The sequence below is a fragment of the Tenrec ecaudatus genome, chromosome 7, assembly GCF_050624435.1.
Source record: "Tenrec ecaudatus isolate mTenEca1 chromosome 7, mTenEca1.hap1, whole genome shotgun sequence".
Lineage (NCBI taxonomy): Eukaryota > Metazoa > Chordata > Mammalia > Afrosoricida > Tenrecidae > Tenrec > Tenrec ecaudatus.
In genome coordinates, this window is record NC_134536.1 from 113877022 (window position 1) to 113902315 (window position 25294).

Genomic DNA, 25294 nt, shown 5'->3' on the forward strand with positions numbered 1-25294 from the left:
GTGTCTCTGGGGGAAGCTACCTTCCTCATGCCTTTCCCCTAAAGAGCAATGGTCAAGGTCTAGGGCATCCGCAGGGATCCATGCCAGTCTTTTTCATGTAGTTTCCCCTTTACTGTGAATGAGATGTGTTACACTTTCCTTTAAGCCATTTATGAGATCTTTTATGTCATACAGGATCAGTTATAAAAGAGGGCGTCAAAAAGCTGCGGGAGGGGAGGGAATTGAAAGAGAATAGAATTTTCCCACAAACTTTGTAAAGCCCCTGTCTACTGTCATCCATCTCACAGATGGATGGTAAACTCTCTGTGGTCAGGATGGGACTCAGTCACTTTGCATTCCTTTCAGCATGGCTACGCTTCTTCCGTATCATGGGTGCTAACTAGTTCATACATTGAAGGTTGTATTTTGTGACCCATCATAGTGAAAAATGGGACTACAGTTCTAGAGAGGTTTTCTGTAGCTTTTCCTGTTGTGTCACTTTCATCGTCTCTGGACCTTTTCTTTGTTTTTACCGAAGTCGAGGGTCCTGTATTCCTACCAGCTTTCCATGCACGGGCTTCTCTGCCCGTAAAATCTCCCATCTCCTGTGCTTGACGATCAGTCAAATATTCTCGATGCAGGTATCTGATGTGAAATTATTAAAACGACCATTTTGACTGATTCACAATGTCCTACATTTACTTTTAGTGAAAAGACGCAGAATAGTGTATAAAATATGTCACCATTTGAGTGGCTGAAAGGGCCGAGGGGGCAAAAAGCGTATCTATGCATGCAGTATTCCTGGAAGGCGGCCACAGGGAACCCCGCGTATAAATGTGCATCTCTGCGTTTCTCTCCATTTGTACAGGTGTCTTTAACACATCTGGTGGGAGTCACTCAGGTCAGAATTCAAGTACCCTTAACGGTGGAGATGTCATCAGTCTTCGACCCAACAAACAGAGGACCAAGAAAAACAGAAATCCTTTTAGTAGCTGTAGCACGCTCTAAAGCATTGCTTAGGCTGGAGACCGGAGTGTATTACGCAGTTCAGTAAGAAACGCAGCATGCAGCTGTCGAGGGCCTGTGGCAAGTGGTTTAGCAGACTGGACCTTGACAGACTTAATTACACGTTGCTCTCGCCCTGCTTTTCAGAACGTAGAGTGAGACCGCTGGCAGAAAATCACCGCCCTATGCACTCATTACAAGGTTTTTCATTAGACGAAGCTTCTCCTGTTTTTGAAGACTGCTATGAGATGTCAAAACAGGTTTTTGCTGAATTTTATAATGCTGGGAAACATGAAATATACTGGTACAGATCTTAATTTTATAGATCATGGGAAGATATCAAACATTCCTTTACTGCAATTAATCATGGTTTTTTTTTTCTTTCTGGAAAATGGTATTGAATTTGAATACGTAGTAAAAAAAAAATGTTGAGAAAGCTACCCCATAAATCTGGCCAGACTGCTTGCAGGCGCATTTTGGCAGTGTTACTTGTGCAATGTCTGTAACATGAGTGCGGAGGTGTGCATGCAGGTATCTGGTACTGAAGTAAGTGGAAGGTGTGTGAAGTATTTAAGGAAGCCCGATCCTAATCAATTCATTTCTGAAACCATTTATACATTGTGTGCATGTTAAAATTTTTTATTTTTTACAACAGGAAGTTCCAGACATCTATTTTGCAAAATGTGCTTAGGTTTTGAAAGTGTTTTGTGCCAAAAATATGCCTGATTTTTACATTTGGACCACATGCTTTACTCTAATCTATGTAGTTTATAATCTCTAACAAGCAGTTACCCTCTCTGACAGGGTAAAGCAGAATATATAAACATTTCAATGCTAAGGCGTCTCCCAGGTGAGTCTCCTTGCAGCATGCGAGTGCTAGTTTCTCCTTCTGGTTTCCTGTCCACAAGGGAGCTAGCTACCTGGCAGCGAGCTCAGGATGTGGCCAGGTTGGCCACGCCCCTCAGAAGCCGCACTGCACCTCTGCTGCCACCTGCTGGGCCCTGTGAAGTGCAGCGCTGGCAGCCGGCACCTTTTGCTGCGGAGAACCCAGCTTCGAACTTTAACATTCAAGCTAACAATTTTTTTTAAGTGCACAAAAGATGGGTAGTCTTTTGTCCTAGTCCAAATTAGGTATTTTATAAGAACCCGTAGCTCTAGGCATCCCTTTGTTTACACATTTTTGTATGGTATTTTCAGAATATCACTTAAAATTTCTATAACTTGGGATTGTATAGCACCTCAAAAGCTGTCAGCACCAAATACAAAACAATGTAGTTTAAGAAATCATTTTAACATGTCATCAACATGTCATAGCATACATTTTATCACTCGGGACAGTAGCTTTCCCATGGAGATTAACTGCATGAATTCTGTTAAAATGGTCATTCATCAATTGGCTTGTTTGTAAACAATAAATAACTCCTTTCAGTGTACCTGGTTTTTTACAGGTTTTCAGAGTATGTACAAACAACTTTTCCTGAACATGTGTCGTAAAATCGTTTCTCATTCATTGTACTAAATATATGATGTTCTATGCATTCCTCTTGTACGGTCTATCTTGGTTTGGTTTTAAATAAGTCTTCCGTCTGCACCATTGTCCCCTCTGCCCAGAGAAGGCTGGGGCCGTAAGAGGGTGTGTGTAGGCATCCTGTTCAGCAGTCAGAGTCAGGGTTTGCTTCTCGTAAGGTTGAAATGAGCTGGCGTTTCCCACTTCAAAGGGATGTCAACTGCTTATTCTGGGTCTCCGGCCGTGACCACTCCCATTGCCAGGACTCAGTCCCTAACAGTGAGCACCTGCTGGTGAAGATAGCTTTCCTTTCACGCTCTTGAAAGACAGGCTCTGTTTAATTTTCACACAACAGATATTTTGTGGTGAAGAGTCCTATGGTCTTTTGTTAGCCAAAAAAAGCCCAAGTAATATTTCCTAGTTCTGTATCATATAGCAATTAACTGTGGGTGTGAATGTTTGTTACTTTTCAATATAAAAAATGTAGTCCCTGATGATTGGTTCCAGTTGTTCGATGGCTCCTAATGCTGTTATTCTAATTTTATGAACTTATATTTGCCTTTTTTAAATCAAGAACTGAAGAGACCTTTGCTACACATTGACATTTTTAATTTGCACTATTTTAAACCTATTCCTAATTAGCCTTTTTAAATAATTCAATAGGCTAGAAATTTGGTCATATGTGACATTGTTAAGTAATTCATTTTGAAAACCTCAAAATTGACACTGATTCCCCTGCTTCTCCCTGAGGCCCCTAGTTCTTTTAAATAGCATCATTGATACTTCCTGATGAAACATGGATGCTGAAGAAAAGCCTGTTTGAGACCCACATGATGTGCTTGTGTGCGCAAATCTCCTTTCTAGTGTCATGACTACTTGGTAGCCTGCAGACACACCAGGGGTTGGAACCAGTGAACACACGGGCAAACACCCATGATCTCTCATTGCAGCAGGTCGCAACTTTTCTAAGCCCCCTTGCGTAGCTGTGGAATACTTGCCATATATATTTCAGTTTTCTCAGGTTTCAGTCTCCGCCTTTCAAATTAAATAGCTACAAAATAGCCCTGTTATGGCATAATTGCTGAGTAAAATCAGGTGAAATGGTTTCTTTTTATCTTTCCAAAGTTGATAGCATACACAAGCCTTTTCAAACTGAAGTAAAACTGACACTGCCAAAGAGAGGGAGGGAAGAGCCTTCCTCGAAGTGGGATGGAGCCGGAAGGAAGGCTCTTCAGAAGTTTGGGATGCGTTGCTAGAAAGCACGCTCGTTGCTGGCTGCTCCTCTGTGCCTGTGACTGTTTGGGGCCAGGGTCTCTGATCCGGATCTGAGGATGGAGAATTAGCCTTTGGACCGGATGTTCCAACTCTTTTAAGTGTTGTACTACTTTAATGCAGATATCATTATTTTATAGGATCCTTTTCAAAATATTTGAAATGGTTACTGGTAACCTGCTGACATGCTTCCATTAATGTATCATTAAAGTATATGTTCCTCTGTGATCAAGTGGACAGACAGGGGCAAACTCATTCCGTTACTTGTCACACACTGCACACGGGCAGATTGCCGGTCTCAAGTGTCACTTCTGAGTCTGAGTCCCGTTGGCTGAAACCAGTCAGCCTAGCATTTGACTGCAACCGGTCAGCCTGGCGTTTGACTGCGTTTGGTCACAGAAGATACTCCAGTCCGCAGTGGACACTGAAAGAGCCCATCACCGCGCTCCTGGGCACTGGTGATCGGACTTGCAAAGCCTTCTCACCCATGCTCCTGTCCGTCTCTCCTGAAACCCTGTAGTAGGATGTTGGTAAATGGTCTTTTACAAATAAAAGGTTTAGATTAAAAGGAAAACTGAACCCCTCCTATATTTTTGTTACTTTAAATAAATAATGTTTTATAAATTTGAATGGAGTACCACATGTATATATTGCTATTAGGTTAAACTTAAAAGTATATGACTTGAAAAATATCCTTGAACGATAATTTCCAACAATCAAAAATAAAAAGTGCATTTCAAAGCTAAAATTGTGTGATGTGTGTGATGTATATGACAATATAGAACAAAATACTTACTAACTGGTATGTGGCTGCCTTTGAAAACAACCAAAGAATATTTCCTATTTCAGATAAAAGTCGGTTGTCCTAGAGTTCAACTCCATCTCTGGGTGATCTCCTCTGTCAAAGTAGTGAGAACTGCACAGGGTCGTCAGCCGCCCAGCCCGTCATCAGGCGCCAGGGCTGGAGTCAAGTAGGCAGCAGTGAGCTCAGGACTATGGGTCATCTGATTTCTGCCTTGGAGACAAAATTTGTTAATTTTGTCAGTACTGGTCTGCTTTCAGAAAAGTTGTTTTAGTCTTGTCTGGTGGCTTTGGACCCTCAAGTAACACATTCATTTTCTAGTATAAAATGTCTGCGTGTGTAAATGCATTGAACAAGTGTCTTCTACGCTCCACACTAAGCATCTTGCAGGTAATGTCTCATTTCAGTCTCATAACTCATGGAATCAGCTAGCCTGAGTTTCCATTTGGGGTTGGCAGGGAGGGATTTGATAGTTCAATACCTCAGGCCCCCCTTCTGGTAAGTGTTGGGGCTGGCACTCATCTCGGTCTTCCTGCAGCAGCCTCGCACTGTACTTGCTCTGTGTGTGCTTTCGTTCCAGTGCGGGTACTCGCTTGAGACCTGCAGGCGTGGTTACCACATTTGAAGAGGGATGTGTAATAGCCCTTGGCTTTCCAGGGACAGGGTTTTCAGCTGGTTTTGACACTGTCGGACTTTTCCACAAACACCACCTTACCCTGTTATGGCCACCCCTGGAATACTGCATACTGAAATTGAACCAGTGACAGACGAGCCTTCCACATGCGTGTTTGAGGGCTTGATGTGTGTCGGGGAAAGCGCCTGCTTCAGCGGCGTGGTCTGAGGCGGTCCAGTACAAGTTGCCTTCTGTTCGTTCTGACTGCAAACTCAAGGATCTGAGCAGCTCGCAGGGATCGTTGCTTCCCATTGTTTCATTTTAATTGGTTACACGAGCAGTGTCTCTCACACACACTCAACTAGAGAAAGTCTCAGTTCAAGTTGACTGGTATCGTCATTGCTTCTCAAGATTCTCTGCTTTACTTTTAAGTACTTGGAATAATTGTAAATATCACAGATGTACAGCAAATGTATCTATCATTACCAGTCATTCAAAAGGAACAAGTGGCCATTTCCTACTCTAACAAATTGCATGTCTGTTAGCTTGCCAAGTCTTGCTCTGCTGCTGTGTCCGAGTAAAACTTTCACTTGTTAAGAGACTCATACTTTCCCGTCTTAAAACGCTGAAGCAGATTCTCCAAGTAGTGGGTCGCGTCGGTAGGGTGAATTGTGAGCATTTTGAGTGTTGGCACTCCGGGGGATAGGTCCCCTAAGTACGACAGGCGGCAGGGCCTACAGAGGAGGTGACAAACTGGAAATTCAGTACTCATCAGGAGCAAAAATCAGTTAAAAGTCAAATACAGAACTGACCCTGCTGGTACTTCACTAGAGACCCAGCATGTTTTAAAAGTTTCTAGAGCTTTCTGAAGTGGGGAGGGGAGAGCATGCCGTTGAGTTGATGCTTACAGTGACCCCATAGGGCAGTCCCACGGCCACGCAGGTTTCTGAGAAGGTGAGCTGGGGTTTCTAAAGCTCAGAGAACCCTGGTGGTGTACTGGGTTATGACTTGAGCCAGCTGGAAGGCCAGCGGTTCAAAATCACAACCTGTTCTGCAGGCTCAAGCTAAGGCTTCTGCTCCTGTAAAAGAGTCAAAGTTCCAGAAGCCAAAGGTGCAGTTCTACCCATCTGTCAAGTTGAAACCGACTTGATGGCAGCGAGTTTGAGAAGGCGCTCCCAGCACCAGTGTTGCATTCCGCAGGGGCAGTGCCGTTCACACTGTATCCTATGTGAAACAGCCAAGTGAGGAGCCGTACTACCCAGGAACACAGCAATGAACAGAGCCGTGGGCTTCCAGATGGACCTGTCGAGGAAGGCCAGGAGCAGGCTTCAGTAGAAAAGTGCCAGGGAAGGGTGGCGGAAGGGCTTTCTGAAAGTCACATGCTACATGCTGGTCATGGTGTGGGCCTGGGTCAGTACTCCAGGTAATCTCTATCCACATAGGACACAACATACTCAATCCCACAAAGTCTAACCCAGACTTCTACACATAAAAACTGAGAGTAAAGACATGACTGTCAGCTGATTATACATTATACGTCCATTCTTTAAAATATGCCTTAAGAGTCCCTGCCGCCTCCCCTGGGGCTCCAGCAAGAGGCACTGAGAGCTGGAGATGCTGTGGACCAGACTCCCAAGACGTTTAGAGGTGGCAGCGAAGAGCTCTCCAAGTCTCATAGGGAATGGCTTCCAGTCAGACTCCACTGGGAAGCCCGGGAGAGACAGAATGAGGGAAACTGAGGCCACAGAGGGAGGCACAGCTAGAAAGCTGGTGGGGAAGTGTGTAGACTGACGTGGAACACGGACTTGAGGAAGGGGCGTGTTTCTGAGTGGAAGTACATTACTGGGGAACCTCAAGACGGCACACCCGAGTCCTGCTCGCCACCTCGGACTCCGAAGGCTGACCCCCCGTCAAGTGGGAAGGTTGACATTTGATCAGAATTTCTTTTCATGGAGATTCAACATTTACAATTGCCATACAAATCTAGATCATAGGTTCCTGTGAAAACAAAATGTATTCTAATGAAAGAATTGGATGTATTTGAAGCAGAATTTGAGGAAATTAGGTTTTTATGTGTCAATAGCATTGGTCACTTTGATGACTAAGTGTTCTGTAGTTGTGTTATCACATGATGTATTGGCCGATTTGTTGGTGAATAAAATACAAATTAAAATACAATGTTTTCATCATGTATCTACTGTATTTGAGTTTGCCTAATAGTTTTAGGAACAGATTAACACTCGGTGCTGGAAAGACTTGAGTAAAAGGGTTACATGTTAATGACTGTAGAAAGAACTTATACTGCTTCCACAAAGAAGTCCTTGTTGGTGAGAGGCCATAAAACGTACATGCACTCAGAACAACAAGAAAGAAGGACCAAGGACCATTTGTCCAGCAGTAGCAACAATCTAGGAAGCACCTCCATCAGGAAGGGGAGGGGCATGGGTACGTAAGTTGGGGAACAGCCACGCGGAACACAGTAGTCTTTTTAAGTTGCCAAGACTTTGTGGTGGCACTTAGCTTAAAAAGGGGTGAGAAAAAAAAAGGCAGGTTACAACATTTCAGTTTTGTAATGATTAAGATTTTATAGAAATGAAGTATTTGAAAAATGAGTATACGCAGTGGTAAAATCATAAGCGGTTTTTCTCACATTAAAAATACATAGCATGAGATGCATAAATCTTTACGTTCTAATAGGTTTGATACAGGTACCTCCACAATGTTTGACGAGTGACAGAGAACACAGGGAGAGACTTGCTGGGCGGTTACTCGTGTCTTGATGCACTGTGCTTGGTTCCCGGCAGTCGCAGCCAGGCGGCTGCAGCTGAAGGAAAGAACTGCTCTCGGGGCTCAGCTGGCTCCACGCCCGGCAAAGCCCCAGGGTGGCAGTGAGGCGGCCCTTCTCACCAGCCACGCCACGTACCCATCCACAGATGGTCAAATAGCTATGTATGTATGAGGAGCTAGATGTAGTAGACGACAATGCAATCTAAAAACTAGGTAGGCAATTAAAATATTTCTGGTCTTGTGTTAATTGCAAAACCCGTGAAGCTGGGGTATTTTCAGCCGAAACTGTGTTGTGTATGAGATGGGAGTGGTCATGCCTAACACACAGTACACGTTACCACATAGAACAGTATTGACATCGCTTCCACGTCACTCGTAGATAGCATGCAGGTTTCAGAGCTAATTAAATTGGCTTTCCGCATTCTGCTGCAGCGTTTTGGAAGCAGTTCCTTTCGAACGCTCCAACAGCTTAATGGCCTTGTCAGCGTTTTCCACATTTCTTGCAAAACCCGTGAAGCTGGGGTATTTTCAGCCGAAACTGTGTTGTGTATGAGATGGGAGTGGTCATGCCTAACACACAGTACACGTTACCACATAGAACAGTATTGACATCGCTTCCACGTCACTCGTAGATAGCATGCAGGTTTCAGAGCTAATTAAATTGGCTTTCCGCATTCTGCTGCAGCGTTTTGGAAGCAGTTCCTTTCGAACGCTCCAACAGCTTAATGGCCTTGTCAGCGTTTTCCACATTTCTAAGCAGAGTCTCTAATCTTCTCTTAATTTTCTTTTGGTCTTCAAGAGCACAGCCGATCACTATAGACTGAAACTTCTGGTCAACTGGCCCGGGTGGCACCTCAGAAGAGCAAGCACTGTACAATGACATTAAGTGACTCTTGGCATTTTCCACGTCGTCAAGAAACTTACTGACCACCTCATCGATGATTCGGGTGGCATGTTTTAGGGATTCTTGCTGCTGGGGGTTCCGAATCGTTTCCACAGAAACTTCAACGGTGAGCGTTCTTCCCATCAAACGGTTTGCAGTCAGATTTAATTCTTCTCTTTCTCCTAAACATACAACAACAACAAATTATCAATCAGAAACAAACTTTTCTATGTCAAGAGCACAGGGACTTAAGAAAAGGCACAGAGGCATTCACTTATGGCTAAAGCCATTATTTTCTGTAAGCCTTTCTCATGAATTTGTTTTAAGTAAAGGCTAAAACTCCAGGACATGAAATTGATGGCATGTGATGCAGAATGCCTTTGTCAGACGTCTGCACATGTGGATGCCAGCAGATGCTAGCATATTTGCTGAACCGTTTGGGAAGGAATGGATTCATTCCGGAGACAGAGAATATGGAGACAGGTGTCTTGCAGCTCCCTAAAGGGTGGATGTGTATATCTAGGCCCTCTGTTGACTGAGAAGACATGGCCATCATAGTGGCGAATGAGCCAGCCTCACAGCCAGACACTGACTTCATCCTTACCAGACAAATTGAAGCAAGCAACGCTAGTCTTGTTCAGAGCAATGAAAGATGGGAACAGAGCGCAGTTGTTAGATTTTTTATACGAGAAAGCCAGCAGTCTCTTGTTGGTGCCTCAACTGCGTAACTCATGGATGAGTGACTGCAATGTTGAGGAAACAGACTAGCTCGTGACGACTCTGGATCTGTCAGAATGCATACTTAACCTTGGCTCCTGGGCCCACTAGTTTGCCCTGTGACGTGGGAAAGGAATCCAATTAAAGTTCAGAGCCAATCAAATGGGATTTTACATGTGACCTCTTCTGTGGCAGGCCTGCTTTTCCTATGAGAATAATAGCATGTTTTTGCATTCATGGTTTTTCTAATCTCTCAAGTAATTCACATTCCAGTACAACTCCTTTTGTGCTCTCCTTCCAAACTCCCATCTTTTTCTTCTGCCTCTCAGTGTCTTACAGTTAGGAGTGTAACCTGGGGTACACTTTAACAAGGGTCGGGAGGCTGTGCGCTTCCTGACCTTGCAAGCCTGCCAGCCATTCTGAGAGGCCGGAGGAGCCTGGTGGAAGACTGACTGTTGCAACAGACCGACGGCTCCGTGCTGAAGCCCAATGCGCTCACCCCCAAACCCGGCCAATGTCACCCTCACGCACCCCCGGCCCTTTCCCCATAGGTCAGAGACGAGTCCCCTCCTGTGGGAGTGCTCTCACCGTCACTGATCTGCCTCATGTCCTGGCTATTTTGGATACTGTGGATCATCTCCAGGAGGATTTCTTTCTCTTGCTCAACAGCGCTTGCCGCTTCTCTCAACGCTTCCACCCTGTATGCATTGGGAAGCAAGAGAGTTGTTACATGAAGAATGGTGGCCTATTAAATTTCTTCATCTCTACCATTCATTCCAGTTTACTAGGAACACCTTTAAAAGCAACATTACTTTTAAAGTTTGGTCTTTCATGTTTCTATTCTCTTTGATCCTTTTTTATTTAATCCATTAATGCCACTTCCATTTTGTTCCCTATTTATAGGGGGATTGTTCTTTTGAATGTTTACCTCTATTTATTATAAATGTATGTGTATTCATTCTGTATATTTTTACCTTGGTCTGTTTCTTTTTTCACTCATTTTGTTGAGAACCATTGTGTTCATCTATATGGACATCTTATCAGCTTCATTGCACGCTGTGTGTACCCATCTGATTTTACCTCTCCAGGCTCCCACTGAAGGTCATACTTGTTACATCTCCCAACACCACAAATAACACTTAAAGAATATCAGCCTCTTTCTAGACCTCTGTGAGAATTTTCTCCTTATATACAGTCAGGGAAGAATTGAGAAGACTAAGTATTTATAGCCAGAATTTGACTCAGCGCTGAAAGACTGTCCTTGAGGCTGGCTGGACCATCCACACTCCCAGCAGCAAAGCACGAGAGCCTCCGTCCCTCTCCCGATAGGTACCATACCCACATCTCGACAGCTAGCTACTCAGCATTTTCCAACTTTCCGACTGCGCTGCCATTCGACTGTCAGTATTTCATTTGCATTCCTCTAATGACATTGGGCATCTCTCGAGATCCGCCGTCTAGCCTACCTGTTCAGACACTGCTTCCGCTGTTATCTAGCGCTTTGATAGGGATTATTACTGTCCTGTTATGGCACCGATGGCTGGCTGGTCTACTCGAAGTCCCCACCAGCTGCTCACAGAAGGAAGGATGTGGCAGTCGACTTCCCCAGTAATTACAACCCGGGAATGTCATGGGCAGGGCCACACTAAGGGTCTGAATTCACTTGACAACTTTATTTTATTTTTATTTTTTTATTGTCCTCCAGGTGACTTGCAGCCATTCTTTACTCAATTATTGTCGTTTTGGCTTCAGGGACTGCAACCATCGCCTCCATCTTACCGTCCACTCATTTAACTGGATGCACCTAACTGAACAGAGATCCTTACTTTGATGTGGATAAATCTCCCCACACCCTTGCCTTTGCCCAGTGTGTATGCTTTCAAAGTTTGGAGAGGGGTGCCCTTGCCTGCTGGTTCTTGTGCATGTCCATGGAGTCAGGGTCCAGCTCATGGTGACCCCACACAGTCTATTTCATACATGAGGGGATGAAACACTGCCCGGTACAACGTCACCCCGCTTGGTTGAAATGCAGACTTTTGTGATCTACAGGGTTTTTTTGGCTACTTTTCAGAAGTAACGTCCAACCTTTCTTAATTTGGAAGCTCCTCTGACGCGTATTCAGCATCCACGTAGGCTGTGCATGGGCTGCAAAGGCTGAGGCTTGAGCCTGTGTCTTCGGCACGAAAGACAAGCATTCGGCCACTGGCACACCACTGCGGTCACTTCCTACTGTGGTAGCCCGGGGAGACGAGAGAAACAAATCCAGGGACATGCATCTATTCATATATATATGAAAGGGCTTTATAGCACATAATAATTGTATAATAAGAGAAAACATCCCAGTCCACTCCAGATCAAGTCCATAAGACCAATATTAGCCCATATGTCAGATACCAGGGTATAAATTCTTCAGACACATGCAACATATGCAATGGCACCAAATGCAGGAAGCTCTCAGGCCAGTGGGTGGAAAGTCTTGTGGATCCAGTGGCGGTAGAAGCATCTCAGCGCTGGCGTGGGTCTCCACGTGGCTCCTCCAGCTACAGGGCTCTGGGTGCCACCAGTATAGCTCCATGAGGCTTGTCAAAAGGAATGTGTAGCAGAGAAGTGTGTGTCCAGGCTCCAGGGAGGAAATCCGGAGTTCCCAGAATCCTCAGGAGGCGGCCATGTCCACACAGAGGCACCATTGATTAACAGGCTTAATAGACTCCACCTTTTTGCTCAAGTTCACAGGAGATTCTGCAACTGCCACACCTCCCCCTAGATCATACAATATGCTTCTATGTATTTTTTAAATCGAGTCTTACTTTTCATAGATATGACTTGAATCCATCCATATTCCAACCTTGTATGTAATTAGGTAGTAATTTGTCTTTCTTCAAAATAGTGACCCACATTCTCCCAACATTCCCTACCCCAAAATCTATTACCCAAATGGTTTTTAAAGTCTACCCCAAATCTATTTAGTTAATAATATGTTTGAGAGCCTTGTTGCACCGACCTCCATGGTTTCTGGTTTTGTTGCACCATCTAGTACTTGTTGTTAGGAGCCATAGTCCGTTCTGACTCATAATGACCCTACATATGAGGGAGTACCCAAACATCTGGAATTTTTCCCCTCCAAAACTATGTATTTAATTTTTTTACCAAAACAATCTTATCATCTTCAAAGTACTTATTTAATACATTTGTCAAATTGGAGATTCCATTCTTGGATACATTTCTCAAACTCATTTCTTTAGATGGCTAACAGCACTTCCCTATTTTTTTTCTTCACCTCTGTAACATCTTTAGATCTGTCCTTTCATGTCGCTCTTCATTTGCAGAAACAAAAATAAGTCACATGGAGTGAGGTCAGGTGAGTGGGGCAAGAGAAGCATGCTGGTTTTTTGTCAAAAACTGGCGCACTGAGACGGCTGCATGAGCAGGTGCATTGTCACGGTCCCCCGTCTGCCACAAATCAGGCCCTTTTTGTCTCACACCGTTAGGCAGTCTTTTCAGAACCTCTAAATAGATAGCTTGACTAACAGTCTGACTGGTAGAACGAACTCCAAATGCATACAAGTTGACATTTTTGTCCATTTGGGAAGTTGACAGATGTCCAGAATGTTTTGTTATCTATCGACATTTCATCTTATTTGAAACGAGAAAACTACTCTTACACTTGCGTTTTTCCCATAGCGCTGTCCTGGTAAGCTATGTTCAATATCACAACAGTTTCTGTGGCGATTTTTTTCCTGAACAGAAAACAAAATTTCACAGCCGCACGCTGTTTTCTTAAATTGGTCATTACAAAAAAAATAAGGTTCAAGTGAAACTGCTTTTATGAAAAAATTCACTGTGACCAAAAGAGAACCTTCCCAGGTGATGCTACTGGGTACACGGACTCAGAGCAAGTTGCTTGATGCTCACATAAGCAGAAAAAAATGTGTACTACAAAGGGTCCACTCTTCCAAATGCAGCTCGTTTTTATCTGTCCTGGATTCCTTGTGTTTTCAACTCTCTCTCTCCTACAACAGAAAGAAACACTGCCTTGTCCTGCACCCTCACAATTATTCTTCTGTTTGAGTCCATTCTTGCAGCCACTCTGTCACGCCATCTTGTCGAGAGCCTGCCTCTTTTTTGCTGCCCGACTGAGCATGATGCCTTTGGCTAGAAGATCTGGTAGAGCAAGCTCCTTTATCCTCTGTAAAGATAATTTGACTGTGCATATGGACCTTTATGCTTCTGAATTCCAGACTAATTTTATTTAGTTTTTCATAAAAGTGAGGGAATTTGATTTAAACATTGTTGTTCCATAAGAAGGCATGGCATATCTATTTATTTATTTTGAAATCATTTTATTGGGGGCTCTTACATCTCTTATTATAATCCATCCATACATCACGTCAGCACATTTGTACCTATGTTATCATTTTAAAAACATTTTCTATTTGAGCACTGAATATAAACTCATTTCCCCCACCCCCATGAACCCTTGATCATTTATACTTTTTTTATACTCCCTTACACTGATCTCTGTCTCCCTTCACCCACTTTTCTGTTGTCTGTTCCCCTGGGAAGGGGTTATGTGTAGATCATTGTGATCGGCTCCCTCTACCTTCCTCTTACCCTTCTGGTATTGCTACTCTTATTGGTCCCGAAAGATTTATCTGTCCTGGATTCCTTGTGTTTTCAACTCTGTCTGTACCAGTGAACATCCTCTGGTCTAGTCATATTTGTAAGGTAGAATTGGGATCATGATGGTAGGGGGAAGGAAGCATTAAAGAACTAGATGAAAATTGTAGGTTTCATCAGTGCTATACTGCACCCTGACTAACCCATCTCTTCCTGTGACCCTTCTGTAAGGGGATGTCCAATTTTCTATAGACGGGCTTTGGGTCTCCACTCTGTGATCTCCCTCATTCATATTGATATGTTTTTTGTTGTTGTTCTGGGTCTTGAATGCCTGATACCTGCTCCCATCGATACCAAATGATCACACAGGCTGGTGTGCTTCTTCCATGTGGGCTTTGTTGCTTCTGAGCCCCTTATTTATCTTTAAGCCACTATTTCTTTTGATAGCCAGGGGCACCATCAGCTTTCTTCACCACATTTGTTTATGCACCTATTTGTCGTCAGAGATGGTGTTGGGAAGGTGAGCATCATAGAATGCTGGGTTTATTAAAACAAAGTGTTCTTGCACTGAGGGAGTACTTGAATTGAGGTCCAATGTCTGTCTGCTGCCTTAATACTTAAATATATATACATAGATGTATTTCCCTATCATTATATATAAATATATTTACATACGTACATGCCTGTATTTAGACCTCTAAAATGCCCTTTGCCTCCTAGTTCTTTCTCCTATTTCCTTTTACTTTCCTCTTGTCCCAATATTGTGTTTGGCCTTCGTTCAGGTTTTAGTAATTCCTCTTGGCTACACTGCCCTTTATTAAGCCCCAGAAGGCCTCCTACACCCTCCTCGCCATCGAATTTAGATCACTTGTTCCCTTGTCCTTGGGTTTGTTAACACCCACTTCCTTTCCCTTGACTCCCCCCCCCCACATCCCCACAATGGGGCATCAGTCCCATTGTTTTCTCCTCTGCATTGTTTATCCTACCTATCATATCTAGATAGACCTGCAGAGACAATAAGCACAAAAACAAAACCAAGCAAAACAAAAAATTAATACTAAAAAAAACCCCCAAAACACCCACCACCACAACAAAAAACCCAAAGCCTATAATAGTTCCAGGTCTGTTTGTTGGCCTTTTAGGCGTGTTTTCTAGTCAAGTCTGATAAGTACCATGTCCTGGCCCCCAAGTCTACTTTTGGTATTCCCCAGGGACTTCATTGCTTTGTTCCCCCCTTGCTGCTCTGTTGCACACTGTTAGAGTTTCGCACCAGTGATCTTCTATATTCTTAGTTAGAAATTTAAAGTACTTTTCATTATGGTCTTGATAATCCGTGTTTGGATTGTGTTAATATTGCAAATAACATATTTTCATTATATTTTCTAGCTGCTTATTGCTACTTTTGTAGGTTCACCTTGTAACTGGAAACCCTGATACTAATTTTAGTGATTTATATATTGCTCATGCTGGCTAATTTACGTTGATGATCATTATCAACTGGAAAAAAAGATAGTTTTTATCTCCCCACTGCCCAGTCCTGTTACTTCGTTTGCTTGTTTTTCGTTATAATGTTGGCTAAAGTATTGTGTTAAACACAATATGGGACATTTTTGTCTTTTTCCAAGTCTAAAGGGAATTTCCTGGATATTTTTTATATAAAATCATGCTCATACTATAGAAGCACTACTTTCCCTCCCTCCTCCTCAGCAACACACACATAGCACTAGTGGACACATACTTCACATACCCAGTCACTAAGTCCAGGTGAGCCCTGGGGCTGCCCGCCTCAAGGCCAGCAGTTTAAGATGACTAGTCACTCCGAGGGAGAAAGACGAGGCCTTCCAGTCCTGTAAAGAGCTATAGTCTCTAGAAACCCACTGCGGTAGGCCCAGTTTGAACTGTAGGGTCACTATGAGTCGGAATCAACCTGATGGCAATGAGGGTTTTTTTGGGAAATGATTAGGCTGTGGAATCATGAGGAAAAAATTTTTTTTAAACGTCATTTATTTCCAGGGCCAGACCATGTTCCAGTTACAGTAACTAAATTAAGTTGCCAAGGGAAACAGTGGCAGAACTAGTATTTGAATAATCTTGGAAACATGAGATCTCAGAAGATCTAATCCTGATTGCTGCCTGAAGTGGGAACATTACCAACGTTTCAGCATGTGTCCTTCCAGATAGAGACCCCCTCCTCTCCCTAAGAATGCATATGCCTCCCCATCAGTGCCCCACCCGTCACATTCCAAAATAGCACCAATAGACTGTACAATCACAGGGTCTCTTTACTGTTTAAAATACTAAATATATGTCCAGCTCTTCCATAAGAGCTGGAATTTCTTTCACAAATGTAAATGTAAAATGAATTTTACAAATGTAAAACCAGAAACAATAGTCTATAAAATCATAGTAATGCCAGGCTGTCTTCCAGCACCATTCAGTACTACTTACATTTTGTATTAGCAAACTCTCAGAAACACCTGGACCCAGTCCATGTAAAAGCAATTGAGTTGGCACTAATATGAAATATGCTACAAACAAGCCAAGGCTCCAACATTTAATGACGCTGAAAAGCATGTGATGGTAAATGAGAAGATGGTGAAAGGAAAGATGAATATTTTCAGCACTTGAGTTTGTACTAAAATGTAAGATGCAAAGAGAATGGGAAGGTCAAAGAGGCTTCATTTACAACTGTAACTTACAAGAGTACATTTTGGGGGTAAGAAAACGGATTGAAAGAAAACAAAAAATCTATTGCTAAGTAGTTATTTTTTCATTAATTGAGAATATAAAGAAAGTTTATAGTAAGAGTAGAGGCATTCAGGATAAAGTGATCCTTCAGCTTTCTCCCACACTCACTTATGGTAGATAGTACCAGGGCGTTTTCCCTGTGAGAAACAGATTTCATCTTTCTTAGAACTTCTTGTATACATATTGATGTACATTCTCTTAATTTCATAGAAAAAAAGAGAAACTGTCGTTCTTCAGAGTGTAGATGCCAGGATGCACCTAAGACCCAGAACAAAACCATACCCAAGGTGATTTGGGGGGGTGGGGCATGGAGTGGAGACCCAAGGCCCATCTATAGACAATTGGACATCCCCTCAGAGGGGTCACAGGGAAAAGATGAGCCAGCCAGGGTGCAGTATAGCACTGATGAAACACAACTTTCCTTTAGTTCTTTGGTGCATCCTCACCCCACTATCATGACCTCAATTCTACCTTACAAATCAGATTAGACCAGAGCATGCACAGTGCTACAGATAAGAGCCCGAAACACAGGGAATCCAGGATAGATAAACCCCTCGGGGCCAACAAGGAGAGTAGAGATACCAGGAGGATTAGGGGAGGGTGGGGAAAAGGGGGGGAATGGATCACAAGGATCATCTAGAAGCCCCTCCCAGGGGGATGCATAATGGAAAAGTGGGTGAGGGGTGATGGAGGATGATGTAAGATATGGAAATAACAATCTATAATAATCAAGGTTTCTTGAGGGAGACTGGGTGGGTGGGTGGAAGAAATGTGAACTGATACCAGAGGCTCAAATGCGAAGAGAATACTTCGAAAATGATGGCAGTGTAAGTGCGAATGTGCTCGACACACTGGATGAACGCATGGGTGGTGATGAGATGTAAGAGCCCAATAAAAGTATTTAAAGAAAAGAATGTCGATACCAGGGAGTTTTTGGCACATGAATATGTCTGTCTACTTGCTATTTCCTCTTCCCTGAACAGTCTCCTCTCAAAGTCCAATCCCTGAGGGAGGAATTTTCTCCTTAATGACTTCCCTCTTCCCTCTGGAGGCAATCAGTGCTTCCTTTGGCACTGTACATCTGTCTTATTATGTGGACATGGTTTATTTTTAAATGTTTATGGTGGTGACCATATAATACACACCAATCCAACAATTTCTGCATGTCTACTTCAGTACCGAGTCCATTCAGCCTGTGCAGCTCTTCTCGCCAGTCTTTTCCAGACTGTTCGCCCTCAGACAGACCCACGGTCCCTAAGACACACTCCCTTTAGAAGCTGAACCTGGGAGGAAGGCCCCCACCCAGATAGACTGACACAGTAGCTTCAACAATGGCCTCGAACGTGAGGACGACTGTGAAGATAGTGCAGGGCCAACAATGGCCTCGAACGTGAGGACGACTGTGAAGATAGTGCAGGGCCAACAATGGCCTCGAACGTGAGGACGACTGTGAAGATAGTGCAGGGCCAACAATGGCCTCGAACGTGAGGACGACTGTGAAGATAGTGCAGGGCCAACAATGGCCTCGAACGTGAGGACGACTGTGAAGATAGTGCAGGGCCAGGCAGCGTTTCGTTCTCTAGTATGATTTTTGTGCTGCGTATCAGCTACTGCCATCCTGAAACTCACACAGAAATCGGTCTCCTTCTCCCAGTATGTCCTGTCAAATTCACTCTCATCTCATTGCCTGTTGCCTGCCTGCCCCTAGTCTCCATTTCCTTTGGAACTCTGGTCAGGTAATGCTGGACGGCATCACTTTACCCTTAATGCCTCTTCTTTCCAATCTCTGTTTCTTTCTGCTGCATTCTTAGGAAATTCTTCAGATTCTGCGGGCCAGTTCATAGCCTCTCCTGGCCAGCATCTCACTAATTCTTCTTCCTCTTATGGCACTGTGGGTTCCATGTTGGGTCGCTAAGTTCAAACTCACCAACTTTTCTTTGGAAGAGCGACGAGGCTGGCTTCTCGTGTGAAGCTTTGGAACCCCCGAGCAGCGTTGCTGTGCACCATCCCAGTGGCAGTGGGTTGTGGTCTTGACATTCCACTTGTAGTATTCTGTTCCATTGACTCATCACCAAGTGTCTGGTTGTGAGCTAGCTTTTCAAATCACCTCTTGTTAAAACTATTAAACATACCCATGTTCTGTATCAAACATTGCCAACATGGAGCTTTGGCTCATCTGGCTGCCAGGGTAACTTGATTTCCAGTGTGCTGTTAGTGGCCGGGCAGACCTTTCTGACTCCGGGGGAGCCCGGTTGTTGAGCAGAATTGCTGAGGGTCTTCAAGCCTGTGATTGCCAGGCCATCTTCCAAGATGCTTCTGGGTAGATTTGAACCACCAGCCTTTGGTTAGTAGTTGAACACTTACCTGTGTGTGCCATCCAGGTATTAGCAAGATGGCGCTAATACTTAGTGTACTTGGTGATTGTTTATGAGGAGCTGTGTTTCTTAAGGCCTAGAGTTAGGTTGATGGTGTTTCCAGAGAGGCTTCTGGGGGTAATAGCAACTCTAATCACAGTAAAAAAAAAAAAGCGTTCACTTCCTCATCTGAATCCTCATTCCTGGATTTCTCAACCTTGGAACTATTAACCTTTAGGACTGACAAGGGCTTTTCCTGTGTATCTTCAGAAATTCACTACTACCTAGTGAGGTGGAATGACACAGTGGCTGCAACATGGGCTCACACCACCGGCATGAGGCTGGGGCGCGACCGAGCAGTGTTTCCTGCTGGTGCAGATTGAAGCAACTCCACAACTCCTACCAACACCCCCACCAGTAGCATTCCCGTGCCCCACCTCGAGATTGTGACAACCCAATGTCAAACCCCCATGGGGCCAACCCTTCCCTGGCTGAGAATGACTGTTCATAACAGTTCGTGGCGGCGCCGCGTCTTGTGGTGCGGACTGTGTCTGAGCAGAGGAAGCTACACCCGTGGGACAGCACCCTCCCAGGCAGAGAAGGGCAGTCTGGTTTTCATGAACAGACTCTGCAGGGAGCTCCATGTCCAAATTGGGTAAGATCCTCACAGAAAGACTTGCCAGGCTGTCCTCCTGGAAACTGGTGCACAACTTAACAACGAAGCAGGCTTTGGCAAAGAAAAAACACCCCAAACATTGTCAGAAAACCGATATGAGCGTAAAAGTGGAGCACAGACAACCTCAGGTAGTCATCAGATTTGGGAGGACACATCGTTGAGACCGGGGAGGTGTTCGAGGACAACTTCACCTGGACCTCAGCTGCCATTAGCAAGTCAACGAACACAGTGGACAGTGGAGAGGGCAAAACTTTCCAGTCCACCTGTTCACAATGGTGCTTCTCTTAGGGCCTGTGCGGGTTACTGAACCCACTGGCACTGGCTGGTTCTGACTCACAGTGACCCCAAAGGACACAGCAGACTGCCTTTGTGGGTCTCTGAGGCGAGAGATCGTTCCTTGAGTAAACAGCCTCATTTTCCTTCTAAGGAGCAGCTGGTGGTCCCAGATTGCTGACCTTCTGTCATCAGCAGCCTGATGTGCCACTAGTGCTCCTTGCCAACCCCACACAGCCTCAATGTCCTCACCTGTGAAGCAGGGCGAGGAGGGTGAACGTGGTTATGCTCGAACGAAAGAAAGCAGGTGAAGTTTAGCACACAGACTAACCGCATCAACAAACCCATGCGTGTGTTAATGCGCACAGCATGCCGAGAACTGTGCTGACTCACACCAGGCTCATGACACTTATTGTGTACTTGGTATCACAGTGCCAAGAATCTGTGCTTGCATAAAAAGAAGAGAAAATGTAAATGTTCACATCATGGATTCAGAAGAAAACAATCTAAAAAAGGTTCTTAAAACCATAGTCCCTTCTTTTATTTAATACTCCATAACAAAAGAACTCTGTAACGATCACTTATATTGTAGGCAGTGCAAGAGTTCGAAGCGTTCCAGTTAGCACCAGACTACTACAGAGCACTGAGCTACAGCGGCGTGGGGCGGGTGGTTGTGGTTAGGAGCTACTTGCTCATTAGTAGAATGGCCTGGGGGAAGCAGGCCACTTAATATCCTTTGGACTTCAGCTTTCTCGTTTATAGAAAAGATAATATATGTCCTCTTCCTACTTCAAAGGGGTTTGCAAAATTCAAATGACAATGTACATTCCAAGCTATCTTTTAAAGTATAGGTCTTTAAACAATAATTATGACACCCTCTGGCATTGTGTCTGGTTCCTGGGGTTGGCTTATTCTACCAAGAAAGTCGAAAAAGAGAAACTGAAAAAAGGAAGACCTTCAATGAGATGCATTGACACAGTGGCTGCATCTATGGGCTCAAATGTAGGACGACAATTGTGAGGATGGCACAGGACTAGGCAGTGTGTCCTTCTGTTGTACACAGGGTCACTATGGGTTGGAACCGACCCAATGGCACCTAACAAGAGCATCCACATGCAAGTTTCAGCTAGATACATGGATGACATCAGCCTCTGGCCCCAAGCTTTCAGTCCCAGCTGCCCTCTTAACTTCTGCCAATGGCTGATACAAAGGGAAACGAGGCTGGAGGTGATTCGTTTGGGGGAAATTAGTGACTAGCCCAGCTCCCAGCTGTCACCCTTCCCAGCGCTAAACTGTCCCCAAGTGTCTTCATGACCATCTGGGCCTCCTATCTAATGCCTGGCACATGTGAGTGCCATATTTGCTGAATGAAAACCCAATTTAACAGATTGTTTCATCGTTCAGTGACCTGTCCGTCTGTCTGTCCGTCTGTCCATCCATCCATCCATCCATCCATCCATCCATCCATCCATCCATCCATCCATCATTCCTGTATCTTGAAATATGATGTTTACCATTAAGAAGACAGGCATCTATCTAGTGAAGAGTCTGGAGCTGTGGGCTTCCCAGGTTCATATTTGGGGCCCACACTTGTACAGCCGTTTGACTGCATTAGCGCTTCAACACTGAAGCACTTGGTTTGTGGAGGCTGCAGCGTACAGCGGGAGCTCTTGACATACAGTGAGCTTCCATTTTGGTTCCTTCCTACCATGAACCAGCAACGTGGCAGCAGCTTTCCCTTCGGCAGAGCATGTTTGAGAGCAGATCACAACTCCCTTAGCCAAACCAAGGCAGGGCCCTCAGAGGACATGCCGGGGCGTGTTCGTAATGGAGGCTGGGATGCCAGGGGATGCATGGCTCTGAGCCTTTCCAGAGCCATCCCCTGATCATCTAGTCAGGTGGTCAAAGGGCCTCAGGACCAATGATGGGACCTTTGCAAGTCTGCAATGGCATGTGTGTCCCAGCCATGCCCACACTTCTCCAGTCCTACCTGCCTGCAACTGTGATGAACTGGCCACTCATGATCTTGCAGATTTCCACAGACTGGAATCACCTACAAATAGCAACGTGGCTGTGAATCCTTTGGATACACTAATGGTGTCATGCTGATGGTCCCCTCATTTGGGTGATTTGTCTTTGACCTGCGTAAGGCTTCATAAAAGGGTCTCTGTAAGATGTTGAAATCTGGGGTCTTTTTTTCACTTATACAACGTTCTGCGCCCAACTGCCCATCTGTACTATCAAGACTGCACTTCCACTGAGACGGAGGGCTGGGCACATAGATAGTGCTCGTGAAAGGAGTGAATGTCAGCATGATTGTTTCTTATTAATAACACTAGTGAATAGCAATTTCTCAAAAAGTAACAATAAATAAGCAACGTCGAGCCACTACTAAATGAACTTCTCAGATGGGTTAAAACTGTTAGGAGGAAGCCATAAAGGAGGAAAAGTAGAAAAAAGGGGTAGTGTCATAATGAATTGTAAATAAATGGAATCTTCAACAATTTTAGAACAATCGCAAGTATTTTGAAGTATTTCAAACATTATCTATCCCAGCTCATAATCCAAGGCGTAAAGCATTTGGCATAATCTTTCGATTTCATATGAAGAAGCTTCTTCTACAATCTACGGAATCCGTGTGATTAGGCAACAGTAAATGCACACTCCTGAGAACACACTGTAATGTTTGCCTTTATCAGATAGTCTTATTAGCCCTATTTCGTATGAAATTAAATTACTAAAGCAAAAAAAAGTACACTTCATTTTCAAATTCATTTGCAAAGCGACCTTCTCGGCCTGATGGTCACGGGCTATGTTGACATTGCCCTGTGGTTTCAGAGAACTTCCCTCCTCGGATCAACATCAGCAGTTTTCTCTCTTCTCATTTTTTGAAACACTTCTTACGTTTTCAGCTTTCTGGTTTGTTTTTTAAAGGAAGAAACAAAGCTTTTAAAATTCTAGAATTATTTGCAGAGTCTTGAACAATTAGAAACAACTTAACCAGTACCATAGTAGTCTCTCCTCCTCCTTAGCTCCCGGGTAAATGACAGCAAGCTGTCATGTCCCAACTCTCGTGAAGTAATGGAATCAGTACACATTTTCCATTAATCAAGTGTTTGACTATAATACTGCTCAAATCTAAAGGCTTTCTTTTAAGGAGGCACTCTTTCTGTATCAAGCACATGGGGGATGTCATTCTGGCTTAAGGAGGATTTGAAGGAGAGGCCCTGCTTTCTCCATTCCTTTAAGAAAGAAATCCTCTTTCTGAATTGGGGACCGAGGCTCCTGGAAAGTCAGGAAACCTGCTCCCAGCGTTCTAGGGAGAGGGGGGCGGGGGTCTCCTCTGACTTGACTACATGGGAAGGAGGCAGCTGAGCGCTGATCTCATTTTGCTTCACTTTCTCTGGGTTGAACGGGCCACGTGTACTGCTTTAGTGGGAATCCACTAAGAAACACATTCCTATTTCAGTAGAACTTCAGTTTCAGTTCACATTTCTCTGTTGCCATTTACAAAATAGACTGTGGAAACTTCTCACTTTCAGTGTTTTCCTGGGGAAGCAGTTGAGTGCCCGAGTGATAAGAGGGTTCTATGCTTATCAATTCCTTCCCGAGGCAAACACCTATCTCGGATTAGTGTGTCCCTTGGGGAGAACAACAGGCAAGGAGCACTTTTGAACCACCACCACCCCTCCCCCCCCCGCCGCCCCCCCCCCCCAGCTCACCCGGCCCTTTGTGAACTTGGTGGGGGCTCTGAATCAGTTTTGTCTATGCCAAGTTACGTACGACTTGCCTTAAAACGATTTCCCCTCATGTACAAAAACCTGGACTCAGTCAAAATGTTGAATGAGAACATAAACATTTTCATACATCGTTAAAGGAAAAAAGTGCTGCCTAAATTTATTATAAATGATTTAGAAATTCTACGCCAGCTGATGACTGTATTAGTGAAAGTTCCTGAAACCTTAATTAGGTAAGAGGGAAGCCTGTTCCCATGCTTTCAGGGGACAGTTGCGGGCACCTTCGAGGAGTACGGCAGCGCCGAGCCCTCTGTACTTGGTGAGACACTGTTCAGAAACGAGGCGACCGGCTGGGCACCCCCGGCATGAGGCTACCAGAAACTGAAGCCGCAGTTGCTGTATTCCGCACAATACTCCCGACCATTCGTCCCTGGCTGTTCTAATGCTGGCTCCCGGGGGCTCCTGGCTTTTTAAACACGTGACTTTCCGCTGTGGCACGCTCTGGAGCAAGACAACGTAACCATTTCTCGGGGCTACAGCTGACTGCGGCCCCCTTGAAATGCAGCACGGGAGAAGGCTACGGCAAGACCATGGGAGAAGGTTCTAGAAGTTCTGTCCGCCCGGCGTGACGCGGCCCGAATCGCAAACTTTTGTCTGCGGCGGTCTCTGCTCCCAGACGCCCAGGCCCGGGCCGAGAAGGCGCCCCCCGCCCGCCCGCCCGGCCCCGTCCGCCCGCCCGCCCCCCGGCCCCGGCCCCGGCCGCTCACCGCAGCTCCAGCTGGTCCAGGCTCTCCAGCAGGCGGCCCGAGCGGTCGGCCATGGAGGACGAGCGGCAGAAGCGCCCCTCGTTGGCTTTCGCGTTGATCTTGGCCTGCGCCATCTGAGCGGGCTCTCTCTCTGCGGGCGGCGGGCTCTCTGCGGGCGGCGGGCGCTCCGCGGGCACGGGCGTCCCGGCCGGGCGCCGCCTCCTCTGACGCCCGCGGGGGCGGCCCCGAGGACCAGCGCGCCGCGAGGCCGCCAAACAAGGGCAGGCGCGGCGCCCGGGGCGCCGGCGGGCACGTGCCGCCTCCCGGGCTCCAGGGCCGGGGGTCTGGAAAACCTGCAGCCCAGGCGGAGGTCGGGGCGCCCGCCAATAGCCCCCTTGGCTGGCGCACCCTAAAGGTGCCTGGCTCAGGCCTGTTGGCTGTTTCTCCCAGCCAGGAAAGACGGGACGCCCTTGGACAGGGAAGGGAAAGTCCACCAGGGCGCACAAAGCCTCCACTCGCCCCGCAGCACAGGGTCCGCCCAGCACCGGGAAGACAACTGCACTTGGGACGACGAACTG

At 45.3% G+C, this 25294-nt stretch overlaps 2 protein-coding genes across 3 annotated transcripts in view; one reads left to right on the forward strand and one right to left on the reverse strand.

The window, feature by feature from the left end:
* RAB23 (RAB23, member RAS oncogene family) overlaps positions 1–2522 on the forward strand; it is a 37833-nt gene extending 35311 nt beyond the window's left edge. For both annotated transcript variants that reach the window (XM_075554939.1, XM_075554937.1), the window contains one exon: positions 848–2522. In XM_075554939.1, coding sequence (XP_075411054.1) covers positions 848–987 — 140 coding nt within the window. In that variant the 3' untranslated portion in view covers positions 988–2522. The remainder of the gene's footprint in view (positions 1–847) is intronic.
* On the reverse strand, positions 2116–24900 carry BAG2 (BAG cochaperone 2). The gene is made up of 3 exons (XM_075554940.1): positions 24738–24900; positions 10154–10263; positions 2116–9030 (listed from the first exon to the last, which is right to left on the reverse strand). Exons 1-3 carry the CDS (start codon positions 24848–24850, stop codon positions 8618–8620), a joined length of 636 nt encoding a protein of 211 aa, XP_075411055.1. The 5' UTR covers positions 24851–24900; the 3' UTR covers positions 2116–8617.
* Positions 24901–25294: the final 394 nt, after the last annotated feature.

Bases quoted from the DNA above. Each gene is read 5' to 3' on its own strand.
- BAG2 (XM_075554940.1), bottom strand. From the start codon at position 24,850: ATGGCGCAGGCCAAGATCAACGCGAAAGCCAACGAGGGGCGCTTCTGC. The intron at 10,264-24,737 runs GTGAGCGGCCGG...CAATGCATACAG, and splicing joins CTGGACCAGCTGGAGCTGCG to GGTGGAAGCGTTGAGAGAAG. The intron at 9,031-10,153 runs GTGAGAGCACTC...TTGTATGTTTAG, and splicing joins CATGAGGCAGATCAGTGACG to GAGAAAGAGAAGAATTAAAT.